This window comes from Aspergillus ibericus, assembly GCF_003184845.1.
Source record: "Aspergillus ibericus CBS 121593 unplaced genomic scaffold BO80scaffold_67, whole genome shotgun sequence".
Lineage (NCBI taxonomy): Eukaryota > Fungi > Ascomycota > Eurotiomycetes > Eurotiales > Aspergillaceae > Aspergillus > Aspergillus ibericus.
Window position 1 is genome coordinate 113,665 of NW_020292165.1, and position 16,330 is coordinate 129,994.

General features: G+C 52.6%; 6 protein-coding genes across 6 annotated transcripts; 5 read left to right on the plus strand and 1 right to left on the minus strand.

Annotated features, from left to right (window-relative positions):
* The first annotated feature begins 610 nt into the window (after window positions 1–610).
* BO80DRAFT_393276 (uncharacterized protein) lies at window positions 611–2,120 on the plus strand. Its single transcript, XM_025717247.1, has 4 exons — window positions 611–1,174; window positions 1,232–1,260; window positions 1,330–1,467; window positions 1,531–2,120. The coding sequence occupies exons 1-4, from the start codon at window positions 1,003–1,005 to the stop codon at window positions 1,903–1,905; spliced, it is 714 nt and encodes a 237-aa protein (XP_025570121.1). The 5' UTR covers window positions 611–1,002; the 3' UTR covers window positions 1,906–2,120.
* A 202-nt stretch (window positions 2,121–2,322) lies between these two features.
* On the plus strand, window positions 2,323–4,838 carry BO80DRAFT_418271 (uncharacterized protein). The gene is made up of 2 exons (XM_025718253.1): window positions 2,323–2,828; window positions 2,894–4,838. The coding sequence occupies exons 1-2, from the start codon at window positions 2,453–2,455 to the stop codon at window positions 4,606–4,608; spliced, it is 2,091 nt and encodes a 696-aa protein (XP_025570122.1). The 5' UTR covers window positions 2,323–2,452; the 3' UTR covers window positions 4,609–4,838.
* A 1,502-nt stretch (window positions 4,839–6,340) lies between these two features.
* On the plus strand, window positions 6,341–8,988 carry BO80DRAFT_367955 (uncharacterized protein; the record flags this gene model as incomplete). The annotated part of the gene is made up of 3 exons (XM_025716311.1): window positions 6,341–7,078; window positions 7,137–8,493; window positions 8,546–8,988. 3 exons carry the CDS (start codon window positions 6,341–6,343, stop codon window positions 8,986–8,988), a joined length of 2,538 nt encoding a protein of 845 aa, XP_025570123.1.
* A 702-nt stretch (window positions 8,989–9,690) lies between these two features.
* On the plus strand, window positions 9,691–10,046 carry BO80DRAFT_318998 (uncharacterized protein; the record flags this gene model as incomplete). Its single annotated transcript, XM_025715106.1, has 2 exons — window positions 9,691–9,893; window positions 9,962–10,046. Coding segments are annotated over 2 exons (288 nt in total), but the record flags the coding sequence as incomplete, so codon positions are not given.
* On the plus strand, window positions 9,991–12,462 carry BO80DRAFT_248965 (uncharacterized protein). The gene is made up of 3 exons (XM_025714623.1): window positions 9,991–10,090; window positions 10,638–10,822; window positions 10,879–12,462. Exons 1-3 carry the CDS (start codon window positions 10,088–10,090, stop codon window positions 12,068–12,070), a joined length of 1,380 nt encoding a protein of 459 aa, XP_025570125.1. The 5' UTR covers window positions 9,991–10,087; the 3' UTR covers window positions 12,071–12,462.
* Window positions 12,463–13,406: 944 nt separating this feature from the next.
* Window positions 13,407–16,185, minus strand: BO80DRAFT_248985 (uncharacterized protein). The gene is made up of 7 exons (XM_025714624.1): window positions 15,553–16,185; window positions 14,927–15,447; window positions 14,764–14,875; window positions 14,351–14,718; window positions 13,911–14,300; window positions 13,668–13,857; window positions 13,407–13,611 (listed from the first exon to the last, which is right to left on the minus strand). Exons 1-7 carry the CDS (start codon window positions 16,049–16,051, stop codon window positions 13,502–13,504), a joined length of 2,190 nt encoding a protein of 729 aa, XP_025570126.1. The 5' UTR covers window positions 16,052–16,185; the 3' UTR covers window positions 13,407–13,501.
* Between the last annotated feature and the right edge of the window lie 145 nt (window positions 16,186–16,330).

Genomic DNA, 16,330 nt, shown 5'->3' on the forward strand with positions numbered 1-16,330 from the left:
CAATCATCCCCGAGTGGACATTATGGTTATACCAGGGAGTAGATCGTTCACCACTTGGAGAATCTAGAATATCGAATATGATGAGGCTGGATAAACCCTATCATAATTCATGGCGGATAGGCATGTCGTATCAAACGGATTGGCACGAACTGGGGTGAGTTCCTGCAAGTCACATAAATCTAGCCTTGGGGTGCGGTCTCCCTTTTGGCACAATCTACAGCAAATCATGCCCATTGTCTAGCTCTTCACCAAAGAATCGAACGCATTCTGATGGCAAGCCTTTCAGAGGTCATTGAGAGGGCAACAACAAGGTAAAAAGTGGAAAGTAGACACTGCGAATGGGTTATTTCACAATTAATAAGAATTGAGAGATAAGTAGGTGCAAGGTGACACCGAGAGGCAGGATAGTGATGTCTATATAGTGTAGGAAGTAGTACATGTGATGAAATGGGTAGACGATGGATAATAGCCTTATTCAGGCACCAACGGATTAGTTAACTAGTTAGTTAGTTCAAGCCAAGCTTAGTCAGACAATGAATAACTTTCTCATAACAAGGGAGGGATGGAGCCCAATGACGCTATTTCGGGGACTACGGCGCATGGGATAAAGGTGATGATGATATGCCCAAGTACCCCGACCTTGTTTTCGACTAGTGAGGAACAGAATGCCTGGTCAGTCTAGAGTTCGGTTGTTGCACCCAACGCAGTGGCAAATGGGCCGCGGCCAGCCAATGTTTCTCTCGCAAAAGTCGGATCGACCCCGTCCAACAAGTGATTGTGATTCCCACCCCAGCGGATGAACCGCCCTTTCATAAATTGAACCGATGCCCGAAACCGCCGATCATGTGAGGTTTGAGCGTTGTACATCCTGGCAAGCACCTCGCCCAGTTAAGATCTTACCATTGTCGCTTGGCCACTTCATCCTATTTATTCTCCTGCCAGGGACTTTTGTTCTCTTGCGCTTGCGCGACTGGATTTGCTCGCCTGCCTTTCTATCCCAACATGGCGCCGTTCCGCAACTTCTTGTCCAGAAAGTCCACGGCCCCCAATGGCGGGGAAGTCAGTGCCGCCAACGACAATACTCTTAGCAATGTCTCACTCGAGAGTCACGGTTCATCTCCTGTGAGCTTTAGGAAAAGTTCCGAAAACGAGCCACCGGAATATAAACTCAGTGGTATGCATTTGGCTCTCCAATGGATTCTTACCCCGCTAACTCTCCTCTTGCCGCCAGTCGTCGACGCCAATGGAATCTACCATCCCGTATGTGAATCACTACCATTTACCACGGGCTTTTTTCGCATACATATCAAATAACTCACATGTCAATAGCCATCCCCTCCGGAGAAACAAGGCTTCTGGCGCAAGTACCCCGGCTCCCCCAGGTCTTCGCATCATCGCGACCTCGTAGATGAGAATGAACCCTTCTCGATATCTCGCGAATCATTTGATTCGTATCGCCGGTCATTTGTGGGTACCCCCAGGCCTTTTCAACACTCACATCGCATAAAGTGACTTACATTGGCCCGCTAGGATATCTCCGCCCGGTCCCCCATAAGCTACACCGATGCAATGCCATCTCGGACATCGCTGGACTCTCGAGTTTCTCGCATGACATCACCACCATCTTCACTGTATCCAGGCTTGCGCAAACAACCAGAGACCATGGAGGAAGAGCAATTCGAGGAGGTTGGACTCGACGACGAGGACGTCAAACCGAAGCGGAAGAGCATCTTCGCTCGATTCGGCGACTTTACAAGCGATTCCCAGAACCCCGGAACTTCGAAATCGTCGTCCCTTGGCTTTCACATCCCGGGCCGTAAGAAGGGACCAAGCACTGTGGGTTCAGAACTAGGCACCTTCCAAGCACCGCCGGCCAGTGCGGAATCGGAGGTGCATGATGCGTGATACGAGTACGGGTGTGTAACTATATACTGGGTAATTCAATAATCGTAGGCGCCTGGGGTCACCATTGAGGGTTTTCATCCGATCACCCTCGACAGCCGCTGCGTGCGTGTCTGTGGTATGGTTTTGGCTTAATTGCATTGCGCTGTCAAAGATAGTTTGCGATGCCTTGGATTCTCTTTGATACATCGATAGAGATTCTCACATGCGAAATCTTTATATTTTGGATCGCCTGTAGGCATTTAATAAACAATGCGCCTTACATTTCATCTCACTCACCGTATCAACGACAAGCCGGCGGGCGGCGGGCAGCAGACTTATCCCTCCTCCCCTTATCGGCATGCAAACGCTGCAAACCGCACCCCGACCGCCCGCCCGAAAAAAGAAAAAAGTTAAGAAAAAAAGTCCATTCTCCGGCAGTGGCTGTTCAGAAAGATCAAGCTAACCCGCGGGCGGCGTATTTATTTTTTATCATTTTTTTCTCCCGCCAGAGAAGGTTTCACGGTATTGATTCTTTTGGATCTTCTATTCCAGGAATAACACATTCACTATGGTCGGGGTAAAGCGTCCTGTGGACGCCGGTGACGAGCGCAAGGGAAAGCGGACGAAGACGAAGACGCCAGTGTCCGTGCCCTCGAAGAAGACCAAGTCGGCCCCCGTGAAGGCGTCCAAGCCGATGTCGAAGAAGGGCGACAAGTCCGCGAAGAAGGATAAGAAGTCTTCGAAGAAGAAGGTCCAGGAGGAGTCCGAGGATGATGAGGATGAGGATAACTTTGATTTGGATGATATTGAGGATTCGGAGATCGATGCCTTGGATGACGAGGAGGATGATGATGATGATGTCGCTATGAATGATGTTGAGGAGGAGGAAGAGGAGGAGGATGAGGAGGACACCGGAAAGCAGACCAAGTCTGCAGATGCGCAGAGTATGATTGATCCTATCCGGTGGATGCTCTGGAAGGTCTGGACTAATGTGCTTTTTGATATTTAGATAAGTCTACGTCGCGCGAATCACATGCGAAGCAAAAGGCCCTCCTGCAAGAGCGCAGGGCCGCCAAACCCAACGCCGACATGATCGGTCGCTCGAAGAAGCTGTGGGAGCAGCTGCGCCGCAAGTCACACGTTCCTCTCGAGGAGCGGAAGAAGCTCATCAAGGAGCTGTTCGAAATCATCACTGGACGTGTCAAGGACTTTGTTTTCAAGCACGACTCGGTCCGCGTTATCCAAACCGCCCTGAAATACGCCAACATGGAGCAACGGAAGATGATCGCAACGGAACTGAAGGGCAGCTACAATGAACTTGCGCAGAGCCGGTATGCCAAGTTCTTGGTCGGAAAGTTGATCGTCCACGGAGATGCCGAGGTTCGCGATCTGATCGTTCCCGAGTTCTACGGACATGTTAAGAGACTTATCCGTCACCCCGAAGGATCTTGGATTCTTGATGATATCTACCGGACGGTGGCGACCAAGGAACAAAGAGCGAACCTTCTCCGCGAGTGGTATGGTCCAGAATTCGTCATCTTCCGCGACGACAAAAATGGACCTCCCTCCGCAGATCTCTCCAAGATTCTCGAGGAGCACCCCGAGAAGAGGGGCCCCATCATGCATTTCCTCCACGAACTTATCAACCAGCTGATTCAGAAGAAGACATCTGGTTTCACTATCTTGCACGACGCCATGCTGCAGTACTACCTTAACACGAAACCGGGCAGCTCCGAGGCCAACGAGTTCATCGAGTTGCTCAAGGGCGATGAAGAGGGAGACTTGGTTAAGAACTTGGCTTTCACCAAGTCCGGCGCCCGGGTGATTGCGTTGAGTTTGGCCTACTCCAACGCCAAGGACCGCAAGCTCCTCACCCGTTTCTACAGAGACACCATCAAGATGATGGCTGGTGATCTTCACGGACACATGGTTCTGTTGGCGGCATACGAAGTTATTGACGATACCAAGCTCACCTCCAAGTTGGTCTTCCCCGAGCTCTTCAACCAAGGCATGGACGCCGAGGCACGGAATGAAGAGCTGCTCTACCAGGTTACCGACCTGACCGCACGTATCCCCATCCTGTACCCCTTCGCCGGAGACCGGGCTAAGTGGCTTCTGCCCGAAGGTGATCATGAGCTGTTGAAGGAGATCCGCGAGATTCGAAAGGAGACTTCGAAGAAAGACCCCGAGCTTCGGCGACAGGAGCTGATCAAGGCTGCCTCGCCAACTCTGCTCGAGTTCATTGCGGCCCGTGCAGAGTCTCTCCTCGAGACGAGCTTCGGGTGTCAATTCATCTCCGAGGTGCTGTTCGACGCCGACGGAGACAAGAGCGCCGCCCTGGCCGCTGTGGCCGTGGCCGCCAAATCCAAGGCCGACACCAAAGATGCCCCCTTTGTGGGCCGGTTGCTCAAGTCTCTGGTCCAGGGCGGACGGTTCAACCCTGCAGAGAAGAAGGTCGAGAAGGTGCAGCCACCGCTCGACTTCCACGGTCTTCTGTACGAGCAGATCCAGGACGAGACCATGTCCTGGGCCACGGGATCCAACGTGTTCGTTGTGGTGGCCCTTGCGGAGTCGGACGACTTCGCGAAGAAGGCCGAGCTGCTGAAGACGCTGAAAAAGGGCAAGAAGGCTCTGGAGAAGGCATCATCGGAGGGCAGCAAGGATGGCAAGAAGGGCAGCCCGGTCAGCAGCGGCGCGAAATTGCTACTGGAGAAGATCCGGTAGATGGCAGATAGATTCGATTCCTACAACGGACAGGACATTGTAATATTGGCTGGGGGTTTCTGCAAAAGCATTTGATTGCTCGACGAGGTGTTTATTGGATTCATATTCATTTTCATATTCATTTTCATTTGATTCATGTGATATCTCCATCTGTACAGGGTCTGATAGACATGGGACCAACGAGTCCGAAAAGCATTTGAGAGTATTCTAACTACCTAAGTATCTAATTCGGTGCTGTCGAAACTCGAAACACCCGTAGTGGGGGTAGTCTATTTCTATTATTATTATATGGTCATCATATAGATAGATGCCAGTAGAGAGCGATAGTGTCAACTGTAGCCCCCCCCCCCCCCATTGCTGCAAAAACCGTTTCCGTCCCCCTGACTGCGCCAGAATCCTACCGCCCCCAACCCGTCCTGAAACCGCATATCGATATCTTAAAATTATCTTTTGCCTCGCTATAAAAGCTACCTGCAGAGAACATCCCCAAGTTTACTCCCGAGGCAAATCGGCAACCAACCGACCGGGGAAAGTGACTTGTTTCACGTTTCATCTTGACTTTCAGGGGGCAAGAAGAAGAAGAGGAAGCTCGGGACATGGTTTCTGCTACTTCGGTGCAAGGACTTAAATTAGCCCTGGTTGGAGGGGGCAGGGGACGGTTCCATGGTGCAGTTATATTAGGTTGGTCCGATCGGTTACGTGAAATGACGATCTCCGGGCCACCACAGCTTGGTGAAAATTATGGTTCAGGAACCGGACTGGACTGGAGTTGACTTTTGATGAGTCTTCATATGTGTATGTAGGTATGTATGTATGTAGGTAGGTATAGAGATGCTGTAGGTCGTTAAATTGGTTAATTAATGATGTAGGGCATGGGCATGGGCATAAGCTGTCGGTAGCCGGGAGAACAATGATACTTGATTCGAAGTGACCCCTGGACGTGTTCACTTCACTGGGTCTAGCTGTTTCACCCATTCCGATCAATCTAATGGATTTGGACCAATAACCCGCCCCTCTTATTTTTTCTGAGGTTCTTATCGTTCTGCAATCCTCAGCTGCTGCAGCCAGCAACGGTTGGGGATCTCCAGGAGTCGAGTCGAGTCCCAGTGACGGCACTGATCCCTGCCTGATCGGGGCTGGTAGAGGAGGTCACTATCTACTTAGACGAATGGTGCTAAGGAAGAAGAAGAAAGGAAGAAAAGAAAGAGAGAGAGGGAAAATAAAAAGGGACTAAAATGGCAGGCCGCAAATCCAGATTTGGCCCCCCCGACAGTCAGCTCAGCTGCATCTGATGAGGATTATTCTTCCTCTGCTCGCCGGTTGCCTCTCTCTCTCTCGCTCGCTCGCTCCAATCCGGGTTTTCCCTTTTTTGCTTCTTCCTTTATTCGATGCTTTTAATAGTTAATGCTTAATCCTAATCTCTTAATTTCTAATCCCCTGGCCTTTGTCGCACGCCCGCCACTCCTTCTGATTCGTCCAGCGTGCAGTGCTCTGTCTCAGATTGGCTTTGCGACTGCATTGCCAATTCGCCATAGCAGATCCCCTCTGGCTGCAACCACATTGACCGTCATCCCTTCGATCCTGGCTGAACCTGCAGGCCCAGACCTCTCAAGCGGAACTGGTCAACTCTTCCCCTGGTTGCAGATGGCCTGGGTCTGAGCGGCGGTGCCTGTCGTGTACTGGAGATCATTGACCACGGGCCTCAACAGCTAGATCGAGAGCCCGTATAACCATGCTGGCCACCGCGTCCGCCGCCGAGGATGTTGGACATTCTCATCGTCCCCCTCCTCCTCCGCTCCCTCCGTCGCCGACCTTGTCGAATCCCGATATGATCCTGCCCTTCGACCCTAACGAGCGCGATTCCTCCACCCCGTCCCCGCCTTTCAACCTCCCTCCCTTGTCCAGCCTCCAGTCCTTTTACGAGAACCGGACGGCCTCCGATGATGTTGGGGACCAGGCTCGAGGGGTGGCCCTCTCATATGGTACCCGACCCCCGAAGAAAGGCTTCTCGCGTCGCACGTGGCTGAACGAGAGTCAGGATGCCAGTCGTCGGCTGTCGGATATCGGAGAGGAGGATAGCGTTTCGTCGTCGCCGGCACACTCGAGGACCTTACTGTTTATGTCTCAGGCGAGTCGTATGACGGGCTCGCCTGTGTCGCAACGCGAGACGGCTGACGCGGAGGCTAGGGAAATGGCGGCGTGGAGCAGCTCGTCTAGCTCGACAATTAGTGGTGCTAGCGATTCCTCGCAAGACGCCACCAAGGACCGTCAGGAGAGTCGCGCTGCGGCGCAAAACCCTCACCAGTTCACCGAAGGGGTGTGGTCTGCGATTGATAATCTTGAGAGAAATGGTTCGACGTCGAGTCTAATGGCGACCACGGAGGAAGGCGGATCCGGTGTGGAGCTGTCGTCGGCTGTTTTGAGCACCGAGGCTGAAAGGATCCTAGAAAATGCGAAGAAGCGCCTGACGGTATGTGGACGCGATGGATCGATGTCTGAACACAATAAGTGACTGACTTCTGGTGTAGCTCATGGAGGGCAATCTGTCCCGGGCCCGGACTTCAATGCGCTCATCGCCCTCGCTTTCGGCATCACCAACGCCATCCGTGAGTCACCAATCGCTGGGACTGGGTCAGCCAGTCGGTGGCCTGTACCAATCCATCTCGCGTGCCGACCGCAGAGGCTCATACAATCGTCCACGTGCAACCTATACATCCTCGCAGGATGCGATCAATAACGGACACTCCCGAGTGTACAGCGAAACCCAGCTCCCGTCCGCGGCGCAATCCAGTCTGCCCGCCGTTGAGCCCAACCTATCCCGGTCGGTCAGCGCTTTGGGCTCGACTACTGCGCCGAACCTGAACCATGATGAGCGGAGCTTCCATTATGACCCAACCCGCGCATATCTTACCCACCGCGCGTCCGTATCATCAATGCAAAGGCCCCAAGCCCGCGCCTCGCCTCCAGCAGCAAATCCGCGAGCCGCTTCCGTTTCACCCAAAGGCTTAGGCATTTCCCGGGAAGAAGATGAGGATGAATACTCAGGTATGGATGGACATGGTGCGGCCTATCCCACGTATGACCCTCCGTCCCGATCCCAGTCGCAGCTGCAAGTGCGGGATCTCCAGGATCAGATGAAGGGTCTACACATCAAGATATCCAGCCTGAAGGTCAAAGCCCAGGAGGACAATCTGCGTCGACGTAGCCTGCAAAGTCTACGGACTCCGAGTCCGCTCACAGCAGCCGATCAATGGTACCCTAGCGCAGCGGACGTAAAGGAGCGTCGGAACAACACCAATCCCAGTGGGAATGGACGGGCTGCTGGGTATTCCCAGGAAAACCGGTACAGCGGCGACTTTGGCGGTGCACGGTATGAGACTGAGGCAGGGGCTGGCCGTTACACAACGCGAGAGTCGGCTTATAAACCGGCGTCGAATGCCGACCCGGCTCATCGGGCCTACGACTCTAGAGATCAAGATGACGTGCAATCGGTAGCCGGAACTCTGTATGAAGATGCGGAAGAGGGCGATTATGACTATGACGGCGAGCCCCTGGACGACGAGTTTGATGACCCGTTGGAGTCTTTCCCAGCGGTACCTCAAAGCCTTGAAGATACACCCCATGAGGAACGGGAGGATGCTTTTGACTACGAGCATTTTATTCTGCATAGTGCTCTGGGCAACTACACGCAGGCACGACTGCGACGGGAGAGCAATGTTTCGACCTCGTCGGTGGAAACTACGCGGCCGACGGACTACCGCGCCCGGCACTCACGGGCCAACAGTACTACCTCCCTGTCCACCGTGGCGACATTTGCAACGGCTACGGAAGGGGATCGCGACGATCTTGAGAGTGTCCTCTACTGGGACCGGAAGTTCAACGATGGTAAGGGCTCTGAAGGAATTCCTATGAGGTGCCGATGACTAACATGTGACAGAGCTGCGCAACAACCATCCTTCTGATGTGGACACAGAAGAGTCGAATGGCCCCGATGTGGACTCTCAAGGAACGCCCCGCGCCATTCGCAGGCAGCCCAGTCGCCGGAATCAAGGCAGTCTCTTTCCTGATGCCACATTGGCCCCGCGACGGTCCGACTCTGCAACCACCGGGTCTACCACGCCCACTTCCCTGGTGTCCTCTCTCGTGTCCACCGTTCGCGCAGCAGCGAGCCCTCATCCGAGTGCGACAGCGAAGGGAAACATGGGCTTAAACGATGATGATACACGACTCTTGGAGCGGCTGTTCCAGAGCCTAGGGGATGTTTGTTTGGATCTGCAGAACATCACCACCTCCGAGAACCCAGATCCAAAGGAGGTGCGATTGCTGAGGCGGCGCTTGGATGCGGCTCGACGCGTGCTTGATGGGGAACTGGATACGTAGATGTACATGACTGCGCTCGAGGAGTTCGCCGAGCTGTTTGTGCTTGGGAGTTTGATGAGGCAGTTTGGACGGAAGCCTTGCTATGATACCCCCAACTTTCGATTTAGCCATTGCATCTCTTGTGAAATGTGTATATAGTTATTGAATTGTCATTGACACAACGATGAATCAAGCGAGCAGTAAAGTAAGAGATGTGAAGACATGAAAAGTGGCTGGTGGAGGCCTCGATAAGAGATCCCTGATAAGGACCCCGCCCCCGCGCACGTGTTGCGACGCGCCGCGCGAAGCCAGTCGCATCGCCAGCATTCCCCTGCCAATCCTCCGTGTTAATTCAGTTCAATTTAATCCAGTCTAGTGAATAGCCTGGTCGGACCGGTGCGTCTTCCCTGCATGTCTCCATATCCAGACTAACCCCTAGCCCAGGTGCATCTGGCAAGAGACCATCCACCATTTCCCTGATTCCGTTTTCTCAGCGACCCAGATAGCAAGTCGAGAGCCATACCATACCGTGTTGTGAATAGCCAGCTGCTACTGGGAATCACACGGCCCGCATTGCAAGGAACCCAAGTCGAAGAAGTCGCCAACCCCGTTTCGGCAACCTCCCGCCAAGCGAGGACGTTAAATTTCCACGCCCGAATCTTCGCGAAGAAGAAGAAGAAGAAGAAGAAGAAGAACGAGACCAACGAGCGCAAGACACCGACGATGCCTCCTCCGTCGAGACGTCTCCTCATCTTCCAGGAGGCGCGCAATCCGCAAAACTCCGCTGAGCTCGTGTACGTGCCCGTCAACAAACTGGGCCTGCCGATTTGCGGCAGTGGACCGGAATTGCCGTCCATTCTGGAGCTGCCGTTGCGGATTTTGAGGGCGTTTACGGATATCTTTAATCAGCCGAAGTATAAGGGGTGGTAGGTGTTCTTGTTGAGTGTTTCTGTTTCACTACTCGTGGATACTGACAGTGATCTGTATGGAATAGGGCGCTGGTAGGTGCTGGACCATATCATGATACTTCCGAAGAAGGGAAGTATTATGCGGTGGTGCTCGAGCAGGTGCAGGAAGTCGGGGTGGTTTAGCCAGCGATGATGCCGACGATGATGTATGGATGGTATGCTTTTTTTCATGTTGTATGATCATGATGATGTGATGCCTTTCGCCCCCCTTCCCTTTTCTTCCTTTTCTTGTTGACGTTGAACCTACTCTATACCCTGCTTCTGGATGTGGGTGGCCTTTGTCTTACACCGTTCTTTTTCTCTTTCCATGTAATTCAGGAGGTCGTACTAGAGGTCTCATCTACTTGATTTTTTGCCGGTGTCTACCTTCACTGGTTCCTGACTGTGATTTCCCGGACACGTCCGTTAATCCAACTGCATGCCGCGAGACAGCTGGTGTCGGTACATCAGGCGGCATTCACTGACTATTCACCTTGATGTCATTCACTCAGACTTTTCTTGACGTTATAAGAGTGCCCCTCCCGCCTCTCACTTCCCGTCAGCTATCCTCTTCATCTCCAGTTTTCATCCTCGATCTTCATCCTCAACTTTCTTCGATATAGTTATTGAATCTCTTCCTTCGTCTCATACCCGAGTTGACTGTTAATATGGTCAGCTTTCTTTATAGCTTTGGCAACGATGCACATGCTGATGACTGATTAGGCGCCTAAAACTCTTCTCTTTTACGCCAAACGGAATGGCAGCTATTGGCTCTCCAACTTCCCCGGTCTGCCCGTAGCGGACGCTTCTCCGCTGGTGGATTTAACTGACAAAGAACTCACTTTTGAGTCGGAGTTGCTTCTGGCGATTTCTAGCACCATGGAAGGAAACCCGCTTCTTAAGCGTCAGTAAGTTTGTGTCCTCGTCTCTTATTTGAGCCTAAATTGATGCCGATGGTCTATAGCAATTATTTTGCCAGTTATAAGATGTGTGGAACAGTCTACGTGCTTCTGGAGAAGCGTGACACTCTGTTCCCCCTGACCCCTCTGTCCTCATGTGGCTCTACTTTGGGAGTTAGATCGGTGGACTCCAATGAGGGTCTGCGACGGGCTCGTCCGACCTCGGAATCCATCGTGGGCAGTGAGGAAGGCCAAGATGCCGACTGGATGTCTTCTGGCCGGTCGTCTCCCGCTGGGGTCACCCGCAACGAAGGCCACGCTTCTTCGGTGGATGGGAACATGCAAGTTGGCTGGCAGAATCTAGGGAGAATTGTCCACAGGAACGGTCGTTTTCCTAGGGTCAAGTCGGGCTGGTCTGCTCCTCGCCACACTAAGCTCCCCTCAGTGGTCAGATGGGACAAGCTTACCGATGATGACGGGATCATCAAGCCCAGCAACAGCGAGGGTCATGCTTCTGTGGCCCTCTCTGAAGACAAACGGATTTCTCATCTTCAAGCTGCTAAATACGACCACCACGCTTTGGTGATCGACTCTAGCAAGGACAAGGCCACGTCCAGCAACGAACAAGCTGCCGAAAAGGGCCGACACATGGCTACACATCCTCTCATTGTTGGCCAAGATATCCAGACCAACAAGAGCGATACCGAGGACAATGCGAGCATCAAATCCACGCTGGCACGCAACGGTTCCGCTTCCTCTGGGTCCACCTTTGCCGCGAAGCTTGCTGATGCCACCGATGCTCTGAAAGAGAAAATGCCCTCGCTCACCCGGACCCCTTATCCTCCCCTCTCAGGCTTTGACACCTCCCTTCTTCAACGCCTCCCTTCACCGTACGGCAACCTATACCTTTCCCCTCCGACTAGCTCCTACCCTCACAATCCATCTTATCCTTCCACTTCCCGGTATGGCGCCGTATCCGCCCCCTTGGATGATGGCCTGTCTTGCTGCCCCCCGCACGCGCTCGCTTACAATGCATATCCCCGGGGAGATTACATGTCCCCTGCATACAGACAACCGGTTGACCATATCGCTAAACACTGTCCATCGTCTTCGGGGCCTGCTCCCACGTCTCCCGCGGCTTCTATTCCTCCTGTGGCTTCTGTTCCCGCTGAGGCTCCGGCTCCGGCTCCGGATTCCACCACGGCTCCGACACCCACGGTGGATTCCAAGCCTGCTTATGACGGCCCCGACTGGTAAACTGATCATATCTATTGGCCTGGTTTCTGATCCATCTAACAAGGACCAGCATTCCCGAATTGATGATCATGGTTTAATCGGGATACTCGTTGAATTGTTCGCTTTTTCGACATGATTGATTGATCGAGATTGCTTTATTTCCTTCGATATCTTGATTTTGATCTGATTGCTTTTCTCTTCTCTGTGTTACGTATTGCGTTCTTGCTTTCGTGATCAATTAATTAAAAATGAACTGAAGTTCCCCAATAGTCACAGCTATCCAATGATCTATTCCTTTCTAGTCTTCTCTGCCCTTCTCTCTTCTTTTCTGTTCCATTTTTCCCTTCACTCTTATAAGAAACCCAACTCCACCTACCATATGAACTACCAACCCGTGAGAAACTATTGAAATGGGAGGCCAAGATAGAATGAAAGAAAGAAACAGAGAGAGAGAGAGAGAGAGAGAGAGAACCCACATAATCTCCACCCTGATTTAGTTAACGATCTAGCTGGCTTGAATCCTCCGTAACCTTGTAAGACACAATGATAATGATATTTGTTGTAGAAGGATTAGTAGGTTCAAGTACAATGAACTCTCTTACTAGCTTGTCGTAGTACGATGTAGTACATATGTACCCTATGCATAAATCGGATGTGTGGTAGGTCTTTATACGGTGTTCATCTCAATTTTCTATAATCTATCCACTGATATATCATGGTTGGAAGGGCCTACTTGTTAGGGTGAACCATTTTACTCGAATCTTGGATTATGTAGTAGATAAAGTTATATAAGGTAAGGTAAGTAGTTATGAGGAATTAATATATCTGGTAGATAGATAGATTGCTCGATAGATAGCAGGGGTTTTATTTGATTTAGTATGTATTCATGTGACTCTTGTATTATGTAGATCGATGATAGGTATGGATGGAAATGGTCATTCTTACCTACCTACTCCCTACTTACCTTACCTGATTAATCATAATAGGGGAATGCAAGTAAAGTACATTCATTTCTTAGTCACAGTCCAGCCCTAATCCCACTTTGCACTTTGCAGTTTCAGTTCCATGTATCCGGTTCCGACTCCGACACCGTCCATCGATCCTTAAGAATAAAGAAGAGAATGAAAGAATGAAAGAGAGACAGAAGAGTAAAGAGAGAAGGGGAAAGAAATAACAAATGATGAGTATGAATTGAGCCACATTACTACAGGGTGAGTGATTTTAAGATAAAACGCTGCGTCATATTCCATCCATCCATCCATCCATCCATCCTTTCTCCTTGATTCCACTCCACTACTTCAGTTCCCGGTCACAGCAGCCAGGGCTCAGACAGTTCGACAGATCGATAGTGCAGAGGAAGAACCCGCTTAAGTCAAGGTTATTGGTTTGTTGTTGGTTTCATCATCAATGTCGTTTGCTTTTCGTCAACAAGGATCCCACAGCAAGGAAGCATCACGTGTAGACGTTGGTAGGGGGGAGGAGCTTGGCTCCGTAGCGGAGGTCGAGCGAGCGGGAGTCGGACGGGTCGAAGACGGTGGCTTGACGCTGTTCGAGGAAGAGAGCTGTTCGGGCAAATGTTAGTGGATGGCCGGACACCTTTTCCGAGGTGGGAACATACGAGTCACCTTGATCATGTCGAACCAGCGAGTGGCGTTCTCGTCGCTGCCGTCGACAGCCTTCAGAATGCCGGTATCGGGTCGGGGAGTGGCCTTGGGCGGGAGACTGCGCATCTTCAGCAGCATATGCAGGATGTCGGAGAAGCGATCGCCCTGGTTGGAGTAATAAGGCGGACGCTTGTCCAAGGGCCACTGCAACGTGCGTTAGTACATGAACCGATGTAGAAGCATGGCGGTGAACTTACTCGCTGCGCAAAGTTCTCGTCATCCCAGGATCGGAACAGCCAGCACGTTCTCTCCACGCAATTCAACAAGATAAGCGCCACCAAGAAAGTCTCGAACCAGCCGCTCTGCTGGCGCTGGAGCAGCCGCCGCTCGAGATCGTTCATCACCGACTTGCTCAACTGGGACGCGCGTTTCTCGGTTGCCGCACGCAGCTGGCTGCATAAGAGTTCGTAGGACTCACTGTTGGTGACACTATCGATTGGCGTGCGTCCGTCGTCTGAAGGCTGTGCGAGAGAGTGCATCGAGGTGGGAGGAAGAGTCGGGTTGCAGTACGTCTTCCACTGCAATTCCCCGTCGGCCAGAATGTGAGTGGCAATCCAGAGTTCCAGCACCCGCTCAAGCAACAGATCCTGACAAAGTCAACACCGCCGTTTTCCGTAGTATAGCAATGAAGGCATACCTTTTTCTGCTGGCTCAGCTCGGCTGCAAGCATCAGAGTAGGTCTCATAAAGTCGGAGGTCTCCCGCTCGTAGAAAAATGGCGCGGTCTTCTTGATGTACATCTCGATCTTGCCAGGAAGATCATCTGCGTCGCTGTCGAGCAGATACAACTCATGGAGGGGTCCCTGGAACTGCGAATCATCTCCGAGGGCCTGGAGCTGAGGGTCTAGCGTCGATGCAGACGCCTTGTGACCTTGCAACCCACTAAAGGTAACGTAGACCATGCTCTCCTCGAAGTGAGTCACCTCAATACGTCCAGCGTAGTGTTCGAATTTGATTTGGTTGCGAATACCGCTCACGTCGTGATAAGCAAGCGTAGCGTGCAAGTCTGCAGGTCAGTCGTGTCAATGATCAATGGTGGTTAGATACATACTTGCACTGTACAGCTCGAATTCTTCTGCAATGCGGGTGCGAATGCACGGGTGCTTCCACAAGCGGGCGCTTTCAACGCTGGCGCAGGTGGTGCAAGGGCTGTCACCGGAGCACTAACCAAGCTTGTTAGTGGCATTCGAAGAGGAGAGAGTTTCTTTACATACAGGCTTCTTGAGCATGCGGCAACGGATACACGCGCCCCGTTTGCGAACTTCCTGAACCTCTCTGCGTCTGGCGGCGGAGAAGCGACCGCGCACCTTGGGTTTGGACGGCTTGGTGGAATTGCCAAACTCGTTCACGAAGCCCTTGGCCTGAGAATTGGGGTTCATCGCGATCGGACGAGGGAAGGAAGCGGCGCGTTGTGTGGCTGCAGTCAGTGTTGGGTCGTGTTCTTGGAGGCTGTCGAAAAGGAGCTGCTCCTGAGTGGACAGCTGTTGGTTCCAGGAAGGACTCATTTTGGGCAGGCCATCGGCAAGGCCAGCGCCAGCATCGTGATCCATTGGAAGTCCATGGGGAACCATTTCGCTCGCGGAGGCAGCAATCATGGACAGTTGCGACTGGCGCGCGTTGGAGGTGGGATCGGGGGTCAACGAGGCCTCGGGCAATGGAGAAGCGGCTTGGGGCTGATCTTGCGAAGAGCTGGGCAAGGAAGGCAGAGAAGAGGCGTTGGACCCTTGAGGAGTTCCTACCAAGTGATATATACGTCAGCGCGCCGTAAGTGGACAAAGGAAGAATATGAATGAAGCTGCTGGGCAGTGATGAGACGATCAGGTAAATCCAACAAGCTTACCTGGAGGGTTCGCATCTTCCTCTATCTGCTCAGGCTGTGTAGGATGTCCCTGAAAGCCCTCGGCTTCGAGCGCCGGATCCACGACCACCGTCTTGCCCCCCACAGTCACGGACTGGGTGTATGCGGGACCCCGTTTGGTCTGGTCGGAAGCACCAACTTGCCTCGAAGCCTCGGCCAACACATTGAGACCATCAAAATTCTGACGAGTCGCGAACGGCAGATCGACCGACTTGCCCTTGTTTTGTCCCGTGACGTCCTTGTTCTGATCCCCGTCGGCCAGGTCGGGCAGTTCGTGGAGTCGCAACAAGACGCGTTGTCGATCGCGCAGCGGAATGGCTTGACACTTCTTGACGAGATGGTTGGTCAGACTGTCGATGCGACCCTTGGGGAATTTCTCGCCGCAGGCCTTGCACGTGTGCTGGTATCGATTACTGGCGTCCTCGAGTTTCTGGCCGCGTATAAAGAACTCGAGGATGAGCTGGTTCGGTTTGCGACCCATTGCGGTGAGTGTGTGTGTGTGGCAGAACAAGCACTCGGCAAGGAGGGATCGGGATTCACGAGGGGGGAGAATTTGACAGAAACCGCACCCTGGAAGGGAGATTAGGAGGTCGTCCTCGAGCTGTCAAGACGAGGGGAGAGGGACAGCCCGCGAACTGGAGCGAGACAGTGACGCACACAGGGGGAGCGACGAGGGGTGAGAACGGATGGCAAAATAGCAGCTTGGCCACAACACCGACCGGCAGAACCCACCACCCGTTCGGAAGCCACTCACCAAGGG